The 24,811-nt window shown below is 41.7% G+C and overlaps 1 protein-coding gene across 1 annotated transcript in view; it reads right to left on the bottom strand.

Moving 5' to 3' along the window:
- The window catches only part of Slc9a9 (solute carrier family 9 member A9), a 548,574-nt gene that overhangs the window by 193,199 nt on the left and 330,564 nt on the right, over positions 1 to 24,811 (bottom strand). The window contains exon 11 of the mRNA XM_076576829.1: positions 23,651 to 23,762. Coding sequence (XP_076432944.1) covers positions 23,651 to 23,762 — 112 coding nt within the window. The remainder of the gene's footprint in view (positions 1 to 23,650; positions 23,763 to 24,811) is intronic.

Here is a 24,811-nt window from a genome sequence, read left to right as displayed (position 1 = left end):
ACAGAAACTCTGAAACTGTGAGCAAATAAGTCCTTGTTTTCTATTCTAGTTCCATTTCCCTTGCTGTGATAAAAATATTTGGACAGAAAGTACCTTAGGGGAGAAAGGGCTTAACTCACAATCCCATGTTAAAGTTAGGGGAGAAAGGTTTTTTTTTTTTTTAAAAAAAAAACTCACCATCTCATGTTAAGTCTACAGGGAAGTCACAGCCACAGGAGACTGAGATAGCTGATTACATTACATCCATAGTCAAAAGCAGAACTAAATAAACACATACACACTGGCTTGCTTGCTTGCCTGCGATCATTCCAGTTCCTTTACTCTTAATACAGTTCAGGAACCCCTGCCTTCCACAGCGGGCTTGGTCTTCCCACATGAATTAATTTAAGATATGCCCCCAGAGATAGGCCTACAGACCAGACTTAAGTAAACAATCCCACATTGAGGCTCTTTTCCCAGGTGATTTTAGGTTATGTTGAGTTGGTAATTAAAGCTAATCATCCAACTCTTTTATTTTGCAGGGTAATTTATTTATTTATTTTTGTTACAGAGATCTAGCAGAGGTGTTCAGGATTAGAACAGCATGAAAATGTCCCTTTTAGACACTAACTGGTGACTGGGAGAGGCTAGTCATTTTAACAGTCTCACACAAAAGATATGGAAAGACTCCTGTTTCTGTTTCTTAATGCTGCTGATCCAATGGCCTTCTTCACACTTTGCCTTCATTTTTGCCCTTAGCTATGGCTTAAACAAAAAATGTTTCCTACAGATCATGGTTTGAACACTCAGTTCCTAGCTGGTCATGCTACTTTGGGAGAATGGACATTTTAGGAGCAGAGACCTAGATAGAAAAGGTAGGTCTCCAAGGGAAGGTCCATAGGAACAGATCCTTGGTCCCTCCCGTGGGTGCTGTCTGCTCCCTGTCAACCAAGGAGTGACAAGCAGCCCATGTTACAGCTTCCTGCCACTACAATGCACTCCTGAAGTGTATGGCACCAAGTGGCTAGAGACTGAACTCTCTAAAACCGTGAGCTAATAGTCATTTTGACACAATGCCTTAAGACTGACTAATCCATGCTCATTCCCATTTGTGTTCTCTTCTTGGCTGATTTCTAGATACAATACTTTTGTGCTAGAGTCTCAAATGGAATCCAGATCATGGATGATTGGTGTTTCACAAAATGACACCAGGAAAGGTGGCCTCCAGCTTTGCAGTGATTCTTCCATTGACCATAAGCTGAAGAACACAGCACTCCACTGGAATTAGTGGGAATGCTCACTTTTACACAACAATAAATGTTGATGAGGAAAATGCCTTTCAAGTTTTTCTTCCACATCTGTCTCTTCTTCCTTCAGTGCTGGCAGCTATTAAAACATTACCGTGTGCCAGTGGATGATGGAATGGAGGGTGAACACAATCAGCAAAGCTTGGTGGACTTGGCATTGTAGTTCTGGTGACCGTGTGATGAGCTGAGGGATGCATTGCCATACAAATCTACATTGTGGTCATGTTCCCCTAGTAAAAGTTCATCTTGGTTTTTGTGAGAGGCTACATCTTGGCCTTCATGTCTTCTTCCAAGTGCAGCAAAAGGGGATGAATTCCAGGAAGGATGCTCTTTGTTACACCCTCTGGCTTCTGTAACCATGCTTCTCTAGCCTCCTCCTCAGCCAGATAAGCAGATCATCTCTGCATGGTAGCTCCTCCACACAGGAATCTACGGTTCCCAAATCAGTGGTTTCAAGAAGGCTGCCAGGGCTCAATTAGGCTTGGCATTTCCCCTCCTTCTATCAGCTCCTGGCTCTTATTTAGTTTTAAATTAAATAAAAATTGCAGCACATGGATTTGAATTAAAACAAGAAGACTGATCTTTGTAATATGCACCACATCAATAGGGAAGCTAATTTGTGCGAAACACATCTCCTCCTTTAATTTAAACTACAGAGAGCAGCCTCTTTGGTTTTGAGGGAGCTGAGAGCTGGGGTGGGGCTGTCCATGGGAGCATTACTAGGGCTGTGCTTGGGATCAGAAGCAGAGGTTTCAAGGGAGTTTAGCATTCTGCTTAAGCCCTTTGTCCTGGATGTCACAGGATACACCAGAGTGGTCACAGCCTCCTGGCCTTGAATTTAAAGGAAGTCTTAAATATGTCTCAGGATTAACCTCTTTGATTGACTCTTTAACAGCATCTCAACTATCAATAGAACTGTCATCATTAAAAACTCCTTAAGAGGACATACAGGCCCAGTGGCGGCCCGCAGAGGTAGACGGGCCCAGCGTCGGCCACAGAGGTAGACAGGCCTGGCGGTAGAGACAAGCAGGCCTGTGACAGCGGCCTGCGGAGGTAGACGGGCCCGGCGGCGGCAGCCGACAGGGACATTCAGGCCCGGCAGCGGCCCACAGAGGTAGACAGGCCACGTGGCAGAGACAAGCAGACACAGGTAGGTCCGCAGCGGCGGCCCGCAGAGCAGTGGCCGACAGGGACATACAGGCGCGGTGGCAGCCGGCAGAGACATACAGGCCCGGCTGTGGCCCGCAGAGGCAGACAAACCCAGCTGCAGTTGACAGGGACATACAGGCCCGGCGGCGGCAGACCGCAGAGGTAGACAGGCCCAGGGACGGAGACAAGCAGACGCAGCTTGGAACAGGGATGCCTCTAACCCCAACACCTGGGGAAGAAGCTATCTCCATGGGACGGAACCAGAACGAATCTGAACACTCCGTCTGAGGACAACCCAGGGCCCTTTCTCCCTCATGAACATTGATGCAAAAATACTCAACAAAATATTGGTAAACCGAATCCAAGAATACATCAAAACAATCATCCATCACGACCAAGTAGGATTCATCCCAGGGATGCAAGGATGGTTCAACATACGAAAATCAGTCAATGTAATACACCATATAAACAAACTGAAAGAAAAAACCACATGATCATCTCCTTAGATGCTGAAAAAGCCTTCGACAAAATCCAACACCCCTTCATGATAAAGGTCTTAGAAATATCAGGAATACAAGGAACATTTCTAAACATAATAAAAGCAATTTATAGCAAGCCAACAGCAAACATCAAATTAAATGGAGAGAAACTCAAAGCGATACCACTAAATTCAGGAAAAAGACAGGGCTGTCCACTCTCCCCATATTTATTCAATATAGTACTAGAAGTTCTAGCTAGGGCAATAAGACAACAAAAAGAGATCAAAGGGATACAAATTGGCAAGGAAGAAGTCAAACTTTCACTATTTGCAGATGATATGATAGTATACATAAGTGACCCCAAAAACTCTACCAGGGAACTCCTACAGCTGATAAACTCCTTCAGTAAAGTGGCAGGATACAAGATCAACTCAAAAAAATCAGTAGCCCTCCTATACACAAATGATAAAAGGGCTGAGAAAGAAGTCAGAGAAACATCACCCTTTACAATAGCCACAAATAATATAAAATACCTTGGGATAACACTAACTAAACAAGTGAAGGACCTTTTTGATAAGAACTTTAAATCTCTAAAGAAAGAAATTGAAGAAGATATCAGAAAATGGAAGGATCTCCCATGCTCATGGATAGGTAGGATTAACATAGTAAAAATGGCAATCTTACCAAAAGCAATCTACAGATTCAATGCCACCCCCATCAAAATCCCAACAAAATTCTTCACAGACTTGGAAAGAAAAATACTCAACTTTATATAGAAAAACAAAAGACCCAGGATAGCTAAAAGAATCCTATATGATAAAGCATCACCATCTATTGGAGGCATCACCATCCCTGACCTCAAACTCTACTATAGAGCTATAGTAATAAAAACAGCTTGGTACCGGTATAAAAACCAACATATGGACCAATGGAATCGAATTGAAGACCCTGACATTAATCCATGCACATATGAACACCTGGTTTTTGACAAAGGAGCCAAAACTATACAATGGAACAAAGAAAGTATCTTCAACAAATGGTGCTGGCATAACTGGATGTCAATATGTAAAAGATTACAAATAGATCCATATCTGTCACCATGCACAAAACTCAAGTCCAAATGGATCAAAGACCTCAACATAAATCCAGTTACACTAAACTTAATAGAAAAGAAAATAGGAAGCACTCTTGAATGCATTGGCACCAGAGACCATTTCCTAAATAAAACACCAACAGCACAGACCCTGAGCACAACAATTAATAAATGGGACCTCTCGAAACTGAGAAGCTTTTGCAGGGCAAAAGACACAGTCAATAAGACAAAAAGACAGCCAACAGAATGGGAAAAGATCTTCACCAACCCCACATCTGACAGAGGATTGATCTCCACAATATATAAAGAACTCAAGAAACTAGACATCAAAGTACTGAACAGTCCAATTAAAAAATGGGCTAAAGAGCTAAACAGAGAATTCACAAAACAAGAACTACAAATGGTTGAAAGACATTTAAAGAAATGCTCAACATCCTTAATCATCAGAGAAATGCAAATCAAAATGACTCTGAGATACCACCTTACACCTGTTAGAATGGCTATGATCAAAAATACCAATGACAACCAATGTTGGAGAGGATGTGGAGCAAAGGGAACACTCCTCCACTGTTGGTGGGAATGTAAACTTGTACAACCACTGTGGAAATCAGTATGGCGGTTTCTCAGAAAATTAGGAATCGAACTACCTCAAGACCCAGCCATCCCACTCTTGGGCATATACCCAAGGAATGCTGATTCATACCATAAAGATACATGCTCAGCTATGTTCATAGCAGCACTATTTGTAACAGCCAGAACCTGGAAACAACCTAGATGCCCATCAACGGAAGAATGGATGAAAAAAATGTGCTACATATACACAATGGAGTACTGCTCAGCAGAGAAAAACAATGAAAGCATGAAATTTGCAGGCAAATGGATGGAACTAGAAAAAATCATCCTGAGTGAGGTAACCCAAACCCAGAAAGACAGTCATGGTATGTACTCACTCATAGGTGGATTCTAGATATAAAATAAAGAACAATCAGACCACAACCCATAGAACCATAGAGGCTATATATATATAGCATGGAGGTCCCTAGGATGACTGTGGCTTATAATAAATTTCAGTTTTACTCAATTATTGAAAAAAATAGCCAAATGAATGGAAACACATGAACTATGAACCAATGGCTGAGGGGCTCCCAGCTGGATCAGGCCCTCTGAATAGGTGAGACAGTTGATTGGCTTGATCAGTTTGGGAGGCAACTAGGCAGTGGGACCAAGTCCTGTGCTCATTGCATGAGTTGGCTGTTTGAAACCTGGAGCTTATACAGGGACACTTGGCTCAGTCTGGGAGGAAGGGACTGGACCTGCCTGGACTGAGTCTACCAGGTTGATCGCAGTCCTCGGGGGAGGACTTGTCCTGGAGGAGGTGAGAATGGGGGTAGGCTGGGGGTAAGGGGAGAGGGTGGGAGGGGGGAGAATAGGAGAACCCATGGCTGATATGTAGAACTAAATGGTATTGTAAAATAATATATATATATATATATATATATATATATATATATATATATATATATATATATATTAAAAAAAAATCTCCTTAAGACAGAGAAGACAAACAGTGGGTCCAGATTTCTTACCTGGCGATCATGATCCATGTACCACTTTACTGTTTCAAGGCTGTATGTATAGACACTACTAGTCTATATTGGTGAAATTCCATGTGGGATTGTAGATGAGAAATTCAGTCTGTAGTCTTTCTGTTGTTTTGTTAGTCCAGTTGTTTTGGAGGTAAGGGATGGAGGCCTGGGGGAGGGCAACCATCTCCGAATCATCCATGAACAATGGGTGCTTCACTCAGAAACATTGCTAGGCCATCTACATGTTTTGCCTGCATATATTCTGTACATCATGTGTTTGCTCAGTGTCCATGGAGGCCAGAAGAAGCATTCAGATCCCTTGAATCTGGAGTTAGGGGCAGTTGTAAGTCACCATATAGGTGCTGGGAATTGAACCCAGGTCCTCTGGAAGAGCAGCTAGGACTCTTAACCCATCTCTCCAGCTCCATATCTCTTGGTTCATCCACATTTGGAGGTAGGTTTTGCCAGGTTTTAAGGAGCCTGAAGCCTACACATGGCTCTCTTGAATGAGAATAAATAAATAAAGACTACATGAGCATATCTACACAAGTCAGAACATTTTGTTGGGGTTTTCCCCAGGATCTGAACTATGGTACAAAGAAGAAAGTTAAGGTTAAGTCCACTAAGTTCACAAAGAACTCATGTCTGCTTTAAACATTCTTTTCCCTCCTGCCGAATGCCAAAAGGTGTGCAAATTGTAAGGGCGGATAAATAGGAGATTTAGCAAATGGTAGGCACCATTGACTGAAGCAGAAAGCTAAGGTTTCTATGTGATTGACATTTGAGTCTGAAGTGTACAGACTTAGTGGCTAAGCCAAGGCAAATCTCTCTCACAAAGGCATCTTTGTCTTTGTTTACCTGAATACCCACCCACCTTAGAGCATGTACTGGCTGACAAATGTATGCTGAGGGAATAGCTGGGTGACCATATAGAAAAATGATTGTATGACTCTAGCCAGGGAAGCAGGGAGGCTGTCTTCAGATCTTGACTTTTGCCTCCTCTCCTCCAAATCCAATCCCCTCGTTCTCCCCTTGGCTCTGGAGCAGACCCACCTGCTGCAGCCTCTCCTCCTTCTCTGTCCCCATCTCCAACCGATCACATTGTTATGGGATAATCTTTTTGTACACTGTGAAGATATGTCTTTGCCAAGGTGCCTTCTGATTAGTTTAATAAAAGAGCTGACTGGCCGGTAACTAGGCAGGATATAAAGGCAGGACAGCAAGACCCAGAGGATGCTGGGAGGAAGAAAGGCAAAGTCAGAGGAGATGTCATGAGACACAGAATCAGCAGGATAGGAAGGAAGTACATGAGATAATGAGCCTTGGAGAAGCACATAGATAAATAGAAATGGGCTAATTTAAGTTATAAGAGCTAGCTGAAAACAAGCCTAAGCTAATGGCCAAGCATTTGTAATTAATAATAAGTCTCTGTGTGGTTATTTGGGAGCAGGTGGTCCTGACAAAAAAAACTCTGCCTACATCACACAACCTTCTTCTCCACCCTTCCACCCTGACACTCATCCCATTATCCCAGGCCCCAACACCAGCAGGCATTTCTTTGGCATCCACAGATCATGCCAGCCAGGGAAGCAGGTCAGCTACCTGCAGATCATCGCCTCTCTCTCCCCTGCTCTAAATCAAATGTTCCAGGCTCACCTGCAACTTTGTAGCAAACTACCTGCTGCAGCATCCCCTCTCTTCTTTGGCCGTATCTCCAGCCGATCACACAGATCTGTCCCTCCAACCTTCTTTCCCAATCATTATTTCCCACTCAACTCATTTCCCACTGTTATCCTAGCCTGCAATTCCAGCAGGTATTCTCTGGGAATCTGCCAGCCAAACCTGCTAGAGAAGAAAGTAGGCCCACCAAGCAGGAAAGCTGGCTTCAAACCTTCACTCTGCCTCCTCTGCTCCCAGTTCAATCCCCCAGTCTCATCCCAGCTCTTTAGCAGACTACCCATTGTGTCTCTCACTTTCTGTACCCACCATCTCAGAGGATTATGTAGACCTTAGTGGAATACCCTGATTCCCTCCAGGAGTGTGGCCTCCCAATTCTTCCATTTCTAGGTGTTAGCTCCCAATATGTAGAAACACATTTACCTGGAATCCCCAGTGGTCACACCTATCAGGATCCCAGAAGAATTTTCTATCAGGCAACACATAGCCACTATATCCTCCTAAGAACCAGAGAGGGCAACAGAAACCAAGAAAAAAACCAAACCAACAAACAAACAAACAAAACAATACAACAACAACCTACCTGGTGACCAGATATCAACACCTAGAATTATAATCTTCCCAAACCCAGATGCCTAGTTGCCAGCATGAACACAATCAATAAATAGCCAGAACAGTATGTCTCCACTAGAGTCCAGCAACCCTACCACATCAGGCTTTTACTATTCTAACATGTAGATGAATTTCTAAATTGTCTTATTTAATAAAAAACATGGAGCCAGAAATTTGGGTTAAAGCCTTACAGAGATCAGGGAAATATGGAAGGCCATAACCTCACCTCACCAAACCCATAGTGGACTTTTTGTCTGAATCTGTCAAATGTTAATGGACTAGACATTGTTAATATAATTCTTGACTGTATATATTGTATATAGTTATTCTTATATTACTTATAACTTTTTTATTTTAAATGAAAAAGGGGAAATGTGGTTGATATATTGTGCACCCCAATAAACTTATCTGGGGGTCAGATAACAGAACAGCCACTGTATTAAACATAGAGGTTAGGCAGTGGTAGCACACACCTTTAATCTTAGCATTCTGGAGGCAGAGATCCATCCAGATCTCTGTGAGTTCAAGGCCACACTGGAAACAGCCAGGCATGGTGACACATACCTTTAATCCCAGCACTTGAGATCCCAGGAAATGATGGCAGGAAGCAGAAAGGTATATAAGGCATGAGGACCAGGAACTAGGGCTTTTAAGCTTTTAGGCTTTTGAACAGTTCAGCTGAGATCCATTTGGGTGAGGACTCAGAAGCTTTCAGTCTGAAGATTCGTGGAAACAGGATCCGATGAGGAGTTGTTGAGGTGAGTTTAGCTGTGGCTTGTTCTGTTTTCTCTATTCTTTTAGCATTCACCCCAATACCTGGCTCTGGTTCTATTAATAAGACCTTTTAAGATTCGTGTTACACTAACATATCTGAAATATAAGGAAAAGACCTTAAAACAGACTGTATGAAGATGATAGAGATGCATAAAGAGGAAATGAATAAATCCCTTAAAGAAATCTATGACAGTACCAACAGTAAAAGGAAATGGATAAAACAGTTCAAGACCTGAAAGCAGAAACAGAATCAATAAGAAAACCCAAACTAAGGGAAATATGGAAATGAAACATTTCAGAATTGGAACAGGAACCTCAGAGGAAAGCCTCACCAACAGAACACAAGAGGTGGAAGAGAGAACCACAGGGCACTAAAGACAAAATAGAAGAAATAAATACCTGGCTACAGGATACTTCTGTCAAAGAAAATATTAAAAAAAATCCTGGCCCAAAACATCTAAGAAATCTGGGATACTATGAGAAGACCAAATCTAAGGCAGTAAGAACAGAGGAAGGAGAAGAAGCCCCAGTCAAAGGCACAGAAAATGTTTTTTGACTAAACCATAGAAGAAAATATCCTTAATCTGAAGAAGGAGATATCAGGCAAGGTACAAGAAGCATACAACACCTAATAGACTGAACCAGAAAAGAAATTTCCCTCGGCACATAATAATCAAACACTAAATGTACAGAACAAAGAAAGACTATTAAAAGCTACAAGGGAAAAAGCCAGGTAACATATAAAGACAGGCCTATTGGAATTACACCTGACTTCTCAGTGGAAACCTTAAAATCCTGGTCAGATGTCCTGCAAACTCTAAGAGAGCACAGATGCCAGCCCAGACTACTACAAAAACAATGAAAAGAAAATAAACAGTGGTACCTTTGGAGGTGCCTTGTTTAATAATGTCATGTCAGGGCTTTAAAAAATAATTTTTTATTTTTATTTAACACATATATACATATATATGTATATGCATATATTCTCTCTCTCTCTCTCTGTTCCCCCCTCCTTACAGGTCCTTTGTGTATATATTATGGTTTCCAGCTTTTATGGGATTCGCAAGTGTGTGAATGAGTGGATTTCTGTGTGTGTGTGTGTGTATCTCATCTCATCTCATCTCATCTCATCTATCTATCTATCATCTATCTATCATCTATCTATCTATCTATCTATCTATCTATCTATCTATCTATCTATCTATCTATCTATCTATCTATCTATCTATCATCTATCTATCTATCTATCTATCTATCTATCTATCTATCTATCTATGTATTTCTTGTTTCTTGTGCTTTTTCTTGGGCTCTTTCCCTCCTGTTTGTCTGCTTTGTCCTATTCCAATGTGTTAGTTTTGTTTTCTTTTATCTGTTATCTTATTACTGTCCCTTAGAAGCCTCTTTGTTTTGGAAGGAGAGACAGAAAGGGGGTGGATCAGGATGGGAGAGGAGGTAGTGAGGAACTGGGAGGAGTGGAGGGGAAACCATCATCAGGGAATATTATTTGAGAAAAAAATATTTTCAATAAAAAATTTACATTCACATTTTAGAAAAACATTATTGGTTTTCTTCACAAAGGACCTCTTATAAAATGGTTGATTAGGCAAATAAAGGCCCCATCTAAATTTATTTGTGAAGCGTGAGCAACTAGATTCTGTCAGAGGACTACTGATGTCATACCTCACCAGATGGCCCCCAGCACTCCAGGCATCATCAACATCAGTCTCCATTTGAAGCGAGTATCTTTTAAGGTGGCTTCATTTTCCTCCTGGTGTCAGCAGGTCTTACTCTCGTTTACTCAGAGATGGTGTGTTGTTTGCGTCTCTTTGCAAATCCCTTCCTATGACTCAAGTGATGTTATGTTGACCTTTAGAATTCTTTGTTTTCAGGGCCTTGGGATATGTCTTAGTCAGAAAAGTGCTTGTTTTGCAAGCATGAGGACCTGACTTTGATTTCAAGAACCCATTAAAAAAAATGACAGGCATAGTGGCCTGCTTATAATCCTAACTCCGGAGATGTGGAAACTGGAAGATCTCTGGGGCTCACCCACCAGTCGGCCTAGCCCACTCAGCTATTATTCTGCTCTCTCACACATGCATGTGCACGTGTGCACATTCACCCACAACACACACACATGTATGTGAACATAAGCACACACACGCACACACACATGTGGTAAAAATACTTTTAAGATTCCTGCTACACACACACACACACACACACACACACACACACACACACACACACACACACACTTGTTTCCTGGCAAATAGGAAACTGTAAACTTTAAGTTCTGAGTGAGCTATAGCTGTCAGAATCCATGCAGAAAATCAAAGATGAGTGTGTGGTACATTCTTCGGAGAAATGTCACCTTGTGTGTGGTACTCACTAGTAGAGAAGTCTCAGCCTGTACCTTGGAGGAGCCAGCCACATGGTTAGCATTTTGTGAACTAGACAAGGAGGGACATGCCACACATGCTGGGGTTGGCTTGCTTTAGGAAAGACATGGCTTTAATTTAACTTACGTTCTCATTACCTTGAGGGTAAATCTGAGGTAGTATCATATAGAAAAGATTCTAAATTCAAAGTCAACAGGTTGGGTTCAATTCACAATTATTTCTTTAATTTGTTGTGAGATTATAAGCAGGATGCCCAACTTCTCCCTGTCTCTACATGGTCCAATAGGGAGATCCTGGGAAGATGCAGAGTGGAAAGAACAGTGATCTCTCTCTTCACCTGGACAACAATTATACTGGTGGTATGTGTCTGATGTAACTGCTTTTGGTTCTTTAGAATTGGAAGATTTGAAATATCCAGTACAAGCTTTGGACAATAAATTGTGCTAAGTCTGATCATTTTTTCCCCTTGGTATACATACTGGTTAGTTTTGTCAACCTGACAGAAGTCAGGTTCACCTGGGAAGAGGGAGCCTCAGCTGAGAGAATCCCTCTACGGGACTGAATGGTAGACATGTCTTTGGGAGCATTTTATTGTTTAATGATTGATGTGTGTGTGTGGTGGGGGATGGGCAGACCACTGTGTGCGGTGCTATTCCAGGTCAGGTGGTCTTGGGATATACAAGAAAGTAGGCTGAGGAAGTCTTGGAGAGCAAATCATTGAGCAGCATTCCTCCATGATCTCTGCATCAGCTCCTGCCTCCAGGCCTTGGGTTCTTGTCTCGGCTTCTCTCAATGATGAACTATGCCTGGGACATGTAAGCCAACTAAACCCTTTCCTCCCCAAGTTCCTTAAGTTGCTTTTGGTCATTGTTTCTATCACAGCAATGGAAAGCTCATTGGGACAGTATAGTGACAGCTGTACATCAAAGCACAAGCAGTGACATATGAGATTCTGAAGCTGCTTCTAAACAGCTGGAAGGAGCCAGCAGGCTGATGCCATGGGTTTGTGCTCTGACAGCTGACTGCTGGTCCTCATCACAAGGGGACAAACAGAGAGGCCAGCAGCTATGGCTACTGCCCCTCTGCTGGCCATTGCAGGCTCCTGGCCTTTTGGTTGAAGTGAGTTCCTGGAGATTTAAAGGGTGAGAGTCCTTTCATGTTGCCTCTTTTGTCTTTCTCCCTTTCTCCATTTGGAAGCTATACATTAAAAACTAGGACATTAAAAAAATAACTGCATATTGAAGTGAAATTAGAAGGTCATTGCACAAGCTCAGAAAGCCACAAGCTTGGAAGGACCTGAGATCCTTATAGGTTGTGTTGACCCTTTCCAAAAGGACAGCCTACTCAAGCTAAAATAAATAAGTATAAACTAAAATTAAATTAAATTTAAAAGCAAATATAAACAACAATGACAAAAGAAAACAAACCCAGGGCAGGAGGCACATGTGCTTTCCAAAGTTATCAAAAAAAAAATCAGATTAAAGTGTTTAATTTCCAACTACAACAAAAAGAAGTCTATTCTCACTTTTGCCAGCTATTTGCAAGAAAAATCATCAGAAAAAGACCCGATAGAAGGTTATGTTAACAGTAATGGAAACAACTACCTTTAAAAGGCTCTGAAGCAAAGGAAGATATGGAGAGAGTCCAGAAAATGGTGTGTATGTTAGTTACTTTGCTGTTGCTGTGATAAAAACACCATGATGAAGGCAACTTAAGGAAGAAAGTTTATTTTGGCTTATAGTTCAGAAGGATAAGAGTCCATCATGGCGGGGAAGCATGACAGCTAATAGCAGACGTAGAGGCAGGAGCAGGAAACAGAGGCCTCACATCTGGAACCAGAGGGATCACATTGGAAGTAGGGTGAGGCTGTATAATCTCAAAGCCCTCTTCCAGTGGCATGCTTCCCGAAGCAGGCTGTACCACCTAAACCTCCCCCAAACAGACCACCAGTTGGGAACCAAGTACTGAAATACCAAGCCTCTGGAGGCCATTCCTCTTTCAAACCACCTCAGTGTACATATGAGCACAATATAAATACTAAGCAGGCAGAGAACCTAGGGAAGCAAGAAAGCTTCTGGAGCTGGGAAGCACAGTTATTCAAATATAAACTTACTAGAGCAATTCCAAGGCAGATTTGAGCACATAGAAGAAGATCACTGAGTGGGTAAGGGATGCTACTGAGACTGAGAAAAAAGGTGGAAAAAGATAGGAAAGTACCAAGAGCCTAAGGATAGGATGTCATCAAGCAGACATATTATTAGAAAAGAGAAAGGTGAAGGAGCACACTCAAAGAAATAATGGGGCGGAGAATCCTCCCCCATGTGTTTGATAAAAGACATGGCTATAAATATCTGAGAAACCCAATGAACTTCAACTAAGGTGAACCCAAACAGATAAACACCGAAAAGACATTATATTTAGTTTTTGAAAGGCACACACACACACACACACACACACACACACACACACACACACACACACACACAAAGGAAGGGTTTCTTAAAAGCTGGGCTCCATGACTTACCACATGCAGAGTCATTGGTTAGATGGTTAGCAGATTGCTCAGCAGAAAGTTCAGAGGCTGAAAGGCTGGTGAGATGCTCAGTGGTTAAGAGCACTTGCTGCTCTTCCAGAGGACCCCATTTCAGTGACCAGCACCCACATCAGGTGACTCATAATTTACTGTAACTCCAGGACTAGGGGATCCAACAGCCTTTTCTGGACTCCTTGGGTATTTGTGCACACATGACATATACTTGGACAGGCATACAGGCAACCATAAATTAAAGATGGTATCAGAGGAAGATGTAGGAAATTATAAGAGCTGGATGTAGCAGGAATCTTAAAAGTTCTTATTAATAAAATCAAACCCGAGGCCAGTTATTGGGGTCCACGCTGGTAGATCAGAGAGACAGAACAAGCCACAGCCATCTCACCTTGCCAGTTCCTCAGCTGGTCCTGTTTCCTCAGACTGGAAGCTTCTGTGTCCTCATCCCAATGGCTCTCAGCTGAACTGCTGCTCCAAAGCCTGAAGCTTATCCAGCCAAATCTTAACCAGCCCAAAGCCTCTAGTTTCTGGTCCTCACGCCTTATATATCTTTCTACTTTCTACCACCACTCCCTGAGATTAAAGGCTGGCTTTCTGGGATTAAAGGTGTGTGTCACCATGCTTGGCTATTTCCAATGTGGCCTTGAACTCATAGAGATCCAGAGGGATTTCTATCTCTGGAATGCTAGGATTAAAGGCGTGTGCTATCACTGACTAACTAGTAGCTTGTCTGTTCTCTGACCCCAGGTAAGTTTATTAAGGTACACAATATTTTGGGGAAAACAATACCACCACATCTCCTCTCTTTTTGTCTAAAATTAAAGAAAGCTTATAACTAATACAAGAAAAACTATCTAATAAGTATATACAATATATACAGACAAAAATTACATTAATTTTGTCTAGTCCATTAACATTTGACAGATTCAGATAAAAACTCCATTATATATATTAACAATGTCCAGTCCAGTAACATCTGAAAAACTCAGACCAAAAAATTTTCATTACTTATCTTATTTAAAACAAGTAGTTCCTTTTTAAAAGTAGATTCCATAATCTCCCTTTTTATCTTATGATATCCATATTCTCTTTTTTCTTTTCATAATAGATTCAGTAGTTTACCTTTTGTCATTTTTATATCTTCCCCTTTTTCTTCAGTGTAGATTCAATGATCCACCTATTTATCCTATTATTTCTTTATCTTTTTTTCTCAGAGTAGATTCGATGATCTATCTCATATCTATATTCTCTTTTTCTTTTTTCTTTCTAGGGGTGAAGATATCTTTAGGGAATCTTGAAAAGAAAATTTTGGGGTTAATCATCAAGTCCTGTATCGTTTGTCCAGTCTCTGGATAATAGGAAAGTTCAGGGCTTGTTTCAAGTCCTTGTTCAAGTAGTCTGTCAGGCTGGATCATCTCAGCTAGTCCTCTCGAAATTGTCCTGACCAGTTTGTAGTCCAAAGTCGATTTTTCCATGGCGTTAATCAGCTTAATGGCTTTATCATAGTCCATGTGGAATCATCTTTGTGGGATCCTGTCATCTTTTTGAAGATTTCAAAGTCACTGTTAGGCATGGTCATGGTTTCCTGCAGAATTTTTTTTTTTTTTTTTGTGCCTCCTCTGTGGTTTGGAGCAATCACAGTCTGATAAATGTCTGTCTCTTGGAACCATGAACATTCTTCCGTAGAACAGAAAATCTTCACAGCAATTTCTCCCCACCATTTTTCTTGCCAAACTTTTCCAAACTGACCTTTGCCGATGCTTTCTTGTAACACAATGGTCCTGGCAATTCTTCTCTGAACCAGCAGCAGTAAACCCTTTGTTCCAGGTAGCAGCATAACTGCAGTCACCAACACGATGAGGAGGAGCTGGCAACATGGAGCAGTAGCCACTGCTTCCATGGTCCCACCACTGTTTGTGGCTCAGTCCGGGCCAAAGCTTCTCCCAAGCCTCCTAGGCCGGCCTCAAACTCAAGATCCTCCTGCCTCTGTCTCCTTCAGTAAATCCAACTGGCGTGCGCCACCACAACCGGCTGAGTGTAGCTTGGGCCTGAGCTGGGGCTCACAAGGCCACAGGCAAACAGCTTTTTCATGAATTCGTAACACGAACGTTGGGCGCCAGATGTAGCAGGAATCTTAAAAGTTCTTATTAATAAAATCAAACCCGAGGCCAGTTATTGGGGTCCACGCTGGTAGATCAGAGAGACAGAACAAGCCACAGCCATCTCACCTTGCCAGTTCCTCAGCTGGTCCTGTTTCCTCAGACTGGAAGCTTCTGTGTCCTCATCCCAATGGCTCTCAGCTGAACTGCTGCTCCAAAGCCTGAAGCTTATCCAGCCAAATCTTAACCAGCCCAAAGCCTCTAGTTTCTGGTCCTCACGCCTTATATATCTTTCTACTTTCTACCACCACTCCCTGAGATTAAAGGCTGGCTTTCTGGGATTAAAGGTGTGTGTCACCATGCTTGGCTATTTCCAATGTGGCCTTGAACTCATAGAGATCCAGAGGGATTTCTATCTCTGGAATGCTAGGATTAAAGGCGTGTGCTATCACTGACTAACTAGTGGCTTGTCTGTTCTCTGACCCCAGGTAAGTTTATTAAGGTACACAATATTTTGGGGAAAACAATACCACCACAGCTGGATGAGAATAAAAACACATAGCAAGATCTTCAAGACACAATGAAATGAAGGCAGAAATATGTAGCTATTATCCCATTAATGAAAGAAAGATCTTGAGCCAAAAGCCCAACAAACAAACAAACTTTGTGATTTGAAGAACTAGGGTAAAAAAAGCCTGAAGCTACCAGATAGAAGGAAATAATAAAGTTTGGAGCAGAGATAAATGGAACAGAGGATAGAGATACTACAGGGGAAATAATGCAATCATAAGCTTGTTGGAAAAGGTCAACAAAATTGACAATCCTTAAGCTAGATGTACTAAGAAATGAAAGAAAATTCAAATTGGTAAAATAAAAAATGAAAATGGGGACATTACCGTCCATTGTAGAAATGTAAGACTTGTAAGGAAGTTCTATGGGTAATTAAATGTAATGGATAAATGAGTAGAAACACAACACTCACTAAAGATGAGCAGAAAATCTGAACAGACCCATAACTGTTAGAAGATTCAACCAGTAATAAGACTCTCCTGAGAAAGAAAATTGCAAGCTCTGGTGGCTTCGTGGGTGAATTCTGCCAAGTGCTAAAGAGAAACGAACACTTACCCTGTGGACTCCTGTAAAGAAAGCGAGGAAGAGCAAACACCTCTTAGCTCACTCTGTAAGGCCAGCACGGTTCTCCCACCAATGCCACCAGGCAAAGACACGACAAGTAAACGAGTGGGCTGACATCCCTTCTGACTACTGGAGGAAGAAACCTTAACTCAAATTCAGCACCACATTGCAAGAATTCTTCATCACATCCAAGTGAGATTCATTCTTAGAGCAGCAAGATGGCTCAACACTGTATCAACAGAATGAAGGGGCAAATCACACAATGACTTCAGTTTATATAGGAAAAGCATTTGGTCCAGTTTACTGGCTTTCTTTTAAAGTTATTTTATTTAGAGGTGTGTGTGTGTGTGTGTGTGTGTGTGTGTGTGTGTGTGTGTGTGTGTGTGTGCGCGCGCGCGCGCGCGCGCACAGGTCAAAGGACAACTTTCAACATTCAGGAATGGGTTCTCTACTTTTGCCCCGTGGGTCCGAGGAATTGAATTCATGTTGTCAGGCTTAGTGGTAAGCACCTTTACCCACTGAACCATTTTGCTATCCCCTCACCAGCATTTCATGACTAAGAGATGCTCAGCAAACTAGAAATCAAAGAAAATCAACATCATAAAAGCCATATCTGAAAGAATGACATCAAATATCATGTTTGGTAGCAGAAGCTCCCCCTCTGTTCAGAAGAAAGAAAAGGCTGCCCACTTTCACCCCTTCTATTCAACACAGTACTTGGAATTCTATCCAGAACAAATAATGAAGACAAAGGAATAAAGTTATCCAAGTCAGAAAGGAAGTAAAATAGCTTCTGTTCACAGACTTGAGAAGATTTTATATGTAGAAAATCCTATAGATTCCATACACATACACAAAAGCTATTACAGATAACAAATGAATTCAGCAAAAGAGAAAGATGCAAAATTAATGCATAAATGTCAGATGCATTTTAATAAACCAACAATGAAAAACTGAAAGGGAAATTATAAAAGTAATTCCATTTATGACATCAGAAAAAGGAAAAAATTACTTAGATATTAACCAATGTGATGAAATTAAAATTATAAAATGGTAAACTAATTTAAAATCAGGAATAAATGAAAACACTTTCCCTGCTCATGAACTGTAAGATTTAACATTAAGATTAGCAATACTACCTAATTTGATGTTTATCAAAACCCCAAATGACTATTTTCTTTGCAAAAACAGAAAATCCACATGAATCTCAACGAACCTCCCCAGCCCTCCATAATCAAAATAATCTTGAAAAACCAAACCAAACAAAGCAAGAGGACTCAAGCTTCCATGTTTCTAAAACTCACTAACAAACTTGACGGCTTGAACAACTCCAGTAACGGCTGTGGGGCAGCATGAGACTAGAGTTTAACCCTCAGAGCTGTGTTAAAAAGAAAGTCTGAGCATGGTAGTGTGCACTTGCATTTCCAACACTGGAGATGAGGAGAACAGGAGGCTACCTGGGGATCATTAGATAGCCAGCCGAATTTAGTGGGTGAGTTCTGGGCCAGTGTGAGATGTGGTTAAAAAAAAATGGTTGGGTGTTGCTTGAGGAATAACACCCTAGGTTGTCCTATAGCCCACCCCCACGCACATGTATACACACACACACACACACACACACACACACACACACACGCACGCACGCACGCACGCACACATGCACACATGCACGCACGCACGCACGCTCGCACGCACTTTCAATCATCTCAACAGTATGATGCAGGAGAAAGACAAACATATGGGGTAGAATAAAACAACAACACAACAATAAACTCTCACATAAAACTGCCAAGATCAGTCAAAAAGCAAGTGCAGTTTTGAACAAATGATAGTGGGTCAACTGGATATTCAGGTGTTAAAGAATGAAGGTGTACTCCCAAATTAGACATATACAAAATGTACCAACAACTAAGCAAAGCTTAAAACTATTACATTCTTTGGAGAATACAGGGCACAATCCTTGTGACATCATATTTGGCAATGGTGTCTGTGGTAGAACACCAAAGGCACAGAGGACAAAATTAAATAACAGACTGGACTTCATGAAAAGTTTGAAAAATGTTGCATATCAAAAGACAATATAAGCACAGCATGACAGAAACAAATGGAATGGGAGAGAACATTTGCCAATTATCTATCTTATAAGAGGCCAATATCTAGGAAACAGACTATTTGAAAATTGTCGACCAAAAGACAAGACTTAATTTGAAATGAGTAAAAAGGTGGATGGCCAATGTGTTCCTGAAAAGATGCTCAACACTTCACAGTAAGCAAGGAAATGTAAATTAAAACAATGTGCTGCCACCTCATATGGTGAGCATGGCTACCATAAATGACAAGTGAACACGTGTTGGTGATGGTATAGAGAGATCGGGACCCTTGAGCACCATTGGTGGGACTATGAAACACTACAGCTGTTATGGAAGATGGCATGATAGTTCTCCAAATAATTAGGTAGAATTGCCATATAATCCAGCAATTCTACTTCTGGATATATATTTAAAATTGCCAGCAGGGTTTTAAAGAGATGTACCCCATGTTCTTAGCAGGGTTGTTTTGTACTATCTGAAAGAAAAAAAGAAACCCAAGAGTTTGATTGGATAAGCAATAAATGCTATTCATACACATGCATAAGGGACTATCATTCAACTTGAAAAGGAAGGAAATTCTGTATTATTCTACAACAGTGACAAACACTGAGGACACTATGCCGAGGCAGTCACAAAAGACAAAATAGCACAATTACATTTAAATGAAGAAACCACAGCAGTCAAAAATCACAGAAGCAGAAAGTAATATGGTAGTTTCTAGGGGGCTGAACGGGGATGGGGAGCTTTTGTTTAATACATACAGTTTCCATTTTATGAGATGAAAAGAGCGTGTCTCTGGGTGGTGGTCATCAAACAATTTAGGAACGTATCTAATAACTGTGCATTTAAGATGATAAAGTTTATGTCATGTCTATTCACAAAAAAATTAAAGGGAAAAAATGAAACAAAATAACAACCAAGAAACAAAGGCTGTTAATCTCTGCCTGTCTTGCCCCAGCCATGAGTTTCAAAGGCTTTGGGAAGACAAAATGTGACTTCTGACTTGTGGCATCATTGGGCCCCATCACATTGTTATGTAACATGGAAAAATGTTTGAAAAAGAGGCCAGCTGTTTAATGGGAACGCCAGTATTTTTTTGATTATACCAAGCAATACTATGAATATTATTCACTTGCAAGAAAATTGTTATTAAAAACATGTAGAAGTAACTTAATCTCTGTATTGCTCTGATTCATTTCAGTCAGTTCTTGGCAAGTGAGGCAGATGCTGACAGCTCACAACATTCTCTGTACATCAGGGTCACATAGAGGTAAGTGTCTTGAAGATTAGATTTGCTAGTCTATTGGTTGTAGTGGTGAGCTAACCAGCATCCCCATGAATTAAACCAAGCATTTCAACTCCATCAGGGTTAAGGAGTCTTGTTTACCTTTTAGAATGTGAGAGCATTTAACACACACACACACACACACACACACACACACACACACACACACACTTCCTCTCACATGGTTTAAGTAGATGTACTGTGGATAGATAATATTCCCCTAGAAACTGAAGGCTATTAAATGACAAACCTAGTACCAGCTGCAAGCTTCCTCCCTATGATGAGTTGTTTTGGTCAAGGAGGCCTCAGAAGCCCCCCAAACGATATTGAATATTGTTTGGTTTGCAGTTCTTGGTTTCCCACTAGAATTAGATAAGACCCCATTGTTGAGGCTGCTATAGGCTTGGGTTACAGGACACAGAGAAGGCAAGTGGAGTTGATGTGGGAGCCTCCTCTCTGCTGACTATATTTCATCGTGTCAGGCTGTATTACACTGTGGGAGAAAGCCAGCAAAAATCCTACCCAGCTGTGGACCCCATGGACTACAATAACAAACTGAAAGGCAAGATGTGCTCAACAGGGCAATAGTGGCATGACCAGTATGAAATAACCAACCACATTATGAATGGATTTACAGCCCAGTGCACAGGAAGGAACTCATGCCTGATGCTGTAAACTTGGTAGTGTGCCCATGGCTGCAGCAGTCATGGGTTCTAGTGGGGAACCTATTGCTGTCATTTTGCTAAATGGACATGGCATCAACTACCCTGTGACTAGTTACATTTATATCCAGCCATTAGTGCTTCTCTCGGTCTTTGTCAGAGAAGCTTTTTTGGACAGTGAGCTGCAGTCATTGTACAGACTCGCTCAGAAAAATTGACAGTGGAGTCCATGGTCTCAATGGACTAAGTCAATTCCTTCATGCTCAGGGAACATTGTGGAAGAGAAAGCAGGAAGAATGTGAGAGCCAGAGGATGGGGAAGAGTGTTGTATATCTTCTGGACCTGACCTGGTTATTGTATACATGAACTCATATTTGCTGTAGTTACCTGCACAAGATCTGCATAAGACTAGGTCTATCACCATTTTACCAAGTGTGGGTTCATTAGACCATATGCCAAGCTACCTTCCCCCACCGAGGGACTATGGACCATTAATGACTGTTGGGGGTTGTGAACTCACAGATAAACTGCCCAGGATCCAGTACATTACCCTCTGCTTAGGCTCATGCAAGCAATTACAATTAAGCCTCTTGTGTCATTAAAAACTAAATAAAAAAGACACAAAAGGGGTAGGGGGACTTGTTAGAAAGAGAAAGAATTTTAGTGGAGAGTAAGGGGGATAACAGAGAGCAATGGGAGGTTAAAAGGACTAAAATTTATTATATTCATCTGTGAACTTATCAAAGAAAGGGTTCAAAAAAGAATATCATGAAGACACCATCAAATTATGGACTTCTATCAGTCCTTGTCTGAATATACCACATTGTTGGCCTCTACTAAGGTTTGTTTGCTTGTTTTTCTGCAGCTCCAATCCTATAGCTAAGCAAACTTATACATTGCCAAATTGCAAAGAAGCCATCAAGCCAGGTGGTCATTTGGGCAGAGAGTTTGCACATATGTCTATAATCTCGATTTATTACTAAAACATCTTTGCCTAATAAAACAATGCTTGTAATCAAATGCCAGGCGTTCTAAATAAGATATCAGTAAGAAAGCTATGGATGTTTTGACGGGAAACACTTCACACCCCAGTGCTGGCTTTCAAGTTTTAAGTAAATAAGGTTACCTTTACTTTCCAACAAGAGAAGTAGCACACTGTCAAGGTTCAGTGCTGCCCTAAGTCATGGATCACTGTCAATTTGACACCTCACCTCTTTTTTTTTTGGTTTTTCGAGACAGTTTCTCTGTGTAGTTTTGGTGCCTGTCCTGGATCTCGCTCTGTAGATCAGTCTGTCTTCGAACTCACAGAGATCCGCCTGGCTCTGTCTCCCGAGTGCTGGGATTAAAGGCGTGTACTACCACTGCCCAGTGACACCTCACTTATTTATGAATCTCGCAACATAGCATGTCTGGAAGTATTAGTAAGCCCGGTCAGAGGGCCTATGAAGGATAAGCTTTAACTGTGGATCTCCATGTGCCTGTATTTGATAAGACAACTAATTCCAAACCTGGGAGCTGCACCAAGTGCTCTGTGGGCCAGGGTAGCACAGAATTAAGGAGGGAACAAACTTTCTACTCCAAGGACCACTTTAAAGGATGTTAATTTTGGGGCTGGAGAGATGGCTCAGTGGTTAAGAACACTGATTGCTCTTCTAGAGAATGTGGGTACAATTCTCAGCACCCACATGGTTGCTAATCACCATCTATAACTCCAGTTTCAGCGGGTCTGATGCCCTCTTCTGGCCTCCATAGGCACTAAGCACACATTTGTGGTATAGATACATATGTAGACAAGACAAAACACCCACACTCATAAAATAATAAAATGATTTTTAAAATGTGAATTTCAAAACGCTTGGTTGGCATTGAGGTGAAGTCTGGATTGCAAATGCTTTTGTCCTTGGCCTAATTACTTAAGCTGTTAGAGATCCTATGCACAAAACAACTTAATATTAGCGTCCTAGGACTGGTGAATTATAAGCAGCAAACAATGCATATCAATCAATATTGGTTTCCATCACTTTGTTCATGTTTTCCTAGGTGCCCCCGCTGTCTTGGCACTGTTTTGACGGCAGATATTTTTCACTTTAATGTCATGGACCTGCCCATGAACTCTTCTAAAGGCACTGTAGGTGTGCACACAAATAGAAGATACACAGAGTCTTTGAATTCTGTTTCCAGTCAGGGAAGATCATTAGATAGAAAGCAACTGCAATCCCTCAGACTAGTTCAGTGGTCAGAAAACTCATTTGCTGTATTCTCTTCTGGAAAAGAGCCTCTGTCCACATCTTAGCAATGCATTACAGAGCCTGGATCCACTCTTGGGCACCTGCTGGTACTTAATTAACATGTTTTTTTCAACTAATAACTGAGCCTACATGGACCTGATTAGCTTTGTGGTAACCAGGAGAAGTTTCTGGAGCCCTGCCCGGATGGTAAAAGCATGGGGAGGAAGGGTGGCACCCTTCAATACTGTATCCTGGGACATGCAACTGAGAAGACTGTAATTAAATTCCTCAGTATGGAAACTGCTCTGATAACTCAGAGGGAAGTCCCGTGCTCAGCTGAGGCTCACTTCTGGTCAGATACTCAAGGCCACACCTGTAAATTCCCTTTAACTTCCCTTCTCGTTGGGAATGAGCACTCCCTGTTGCTCATCACTGTGGGATGAGCACGGTGCTGGGTCCAAGGGTAAAGAAAACTCAGGTCCCCCATGACTTTCTGTGCTCTGCAGAGGCGGGACAGCAGCAGCATTGAGAGTACAATGAGTCACATACCTGAAAACATCATCATGTGCTGGAAGTTCCAGGCGATCTTCTGTTTCCTGCCCAGATTCAGGAGGAAGGAGAGGGGGTAAATGTTGCAGGCTCTGGCAACAAAAATTGCTAGCTGTTGGGACACATTGAGGAAAATATTGCTGCAGAGGGGCTGACTGAGCAGGCTCAGATATCATGTCCATCTGCTTCTCTATGATATGACCCAGAAAACAAGTATAAACATGACAACTCATCTATGTCTAACTCGCTCACCAAATTCATCGTTCAATGTCAATTCCTTCCCAGGATGACATAAAACTCTGTCTGTCTTTGAACATATGCTTGGCTGAAAGTTGGTTCTGCAATGCCATTTCAATCACTAAATTTTCCCATCACATTTACGTTGCTGGTGACTGACTCTATCCTCAATTTTGCTGGAAGCTGTGAGGTAGCGACGCCCCGGTATGATGGTATTAGCTTCTCCAGCAGCACTTTGGAAAGAATAAATTTATTTCTGATGGTGGTTTCCGTCTCACTTCCCATCAGTTCATGTGTCTGTTTCTAGCAAGCTTGCTTACCCATTTCATTTAGTGGATTTTTTTTTTGAGAAAAGATGACTGTCAATGTATATAATATAACTGCTACTTCAGGAGACTTCCCTAAAGTCAAAGTCTCGTAAGTGAACAGCTACTGAAAAGCTCAGCCATAAGCTTCCTCCCTTTGCTATTGTCTCTATTCCTTCTTTGGTGGTCTGTCTGTTCTAGCTTGTCCTCTGCAGGATGAAGCTATTTGGAGTGAGATAACTTCCTTCTTTCTAAGATCTAGGTTTCAGGGGATATTTGAGAGTTCAACAGAATCCCAGTGGTGAGGGACTGACACCCAATTCAGGTGAAGAGTGGGAACAGGAAGATGGCAAGCTCTCCAGAAGTTAGGATCATCTGCCTGTGACTGACGGAGGCAGCATCTCATTTTCCAAGTGCTATGGACAATAGCTGCAGGTAGTTGCTCAGTGTCCCTGTGGCCAGATACTTGCTTCCATGGGGGTTGCCTCCTACTCCAGCCCTGCAGAAGGAGAACCTTCTGTATTAAAAGTGTCTGTTCTCCTAGGAAGGAAATGATATCTCTCTTTCTGTGTGTGTGTATATTCTGGGGTGTGTGTGCACATATGCATGCATGTAACTT

This window comes from Peromyscus maniculatus, chromosome 7 (assembly GCF_049852395.1).
Source record: "Peromyscus maniculatus bairdii isolate BWxNUB_F1_BW_parent chromosome 7, HU_Pman_BW_mat_3.1, whole genome shotgun sequence".
Lineage (NCBI taxonomy): Eukaryota > Metazoa > Chordata > Mammalia > Rodentia > Cricetidae > Peromyscus > Peromyscus maniculatus.
This window is presented reverse-complemented; position numbering and strand designations above follow the sequence as displayed.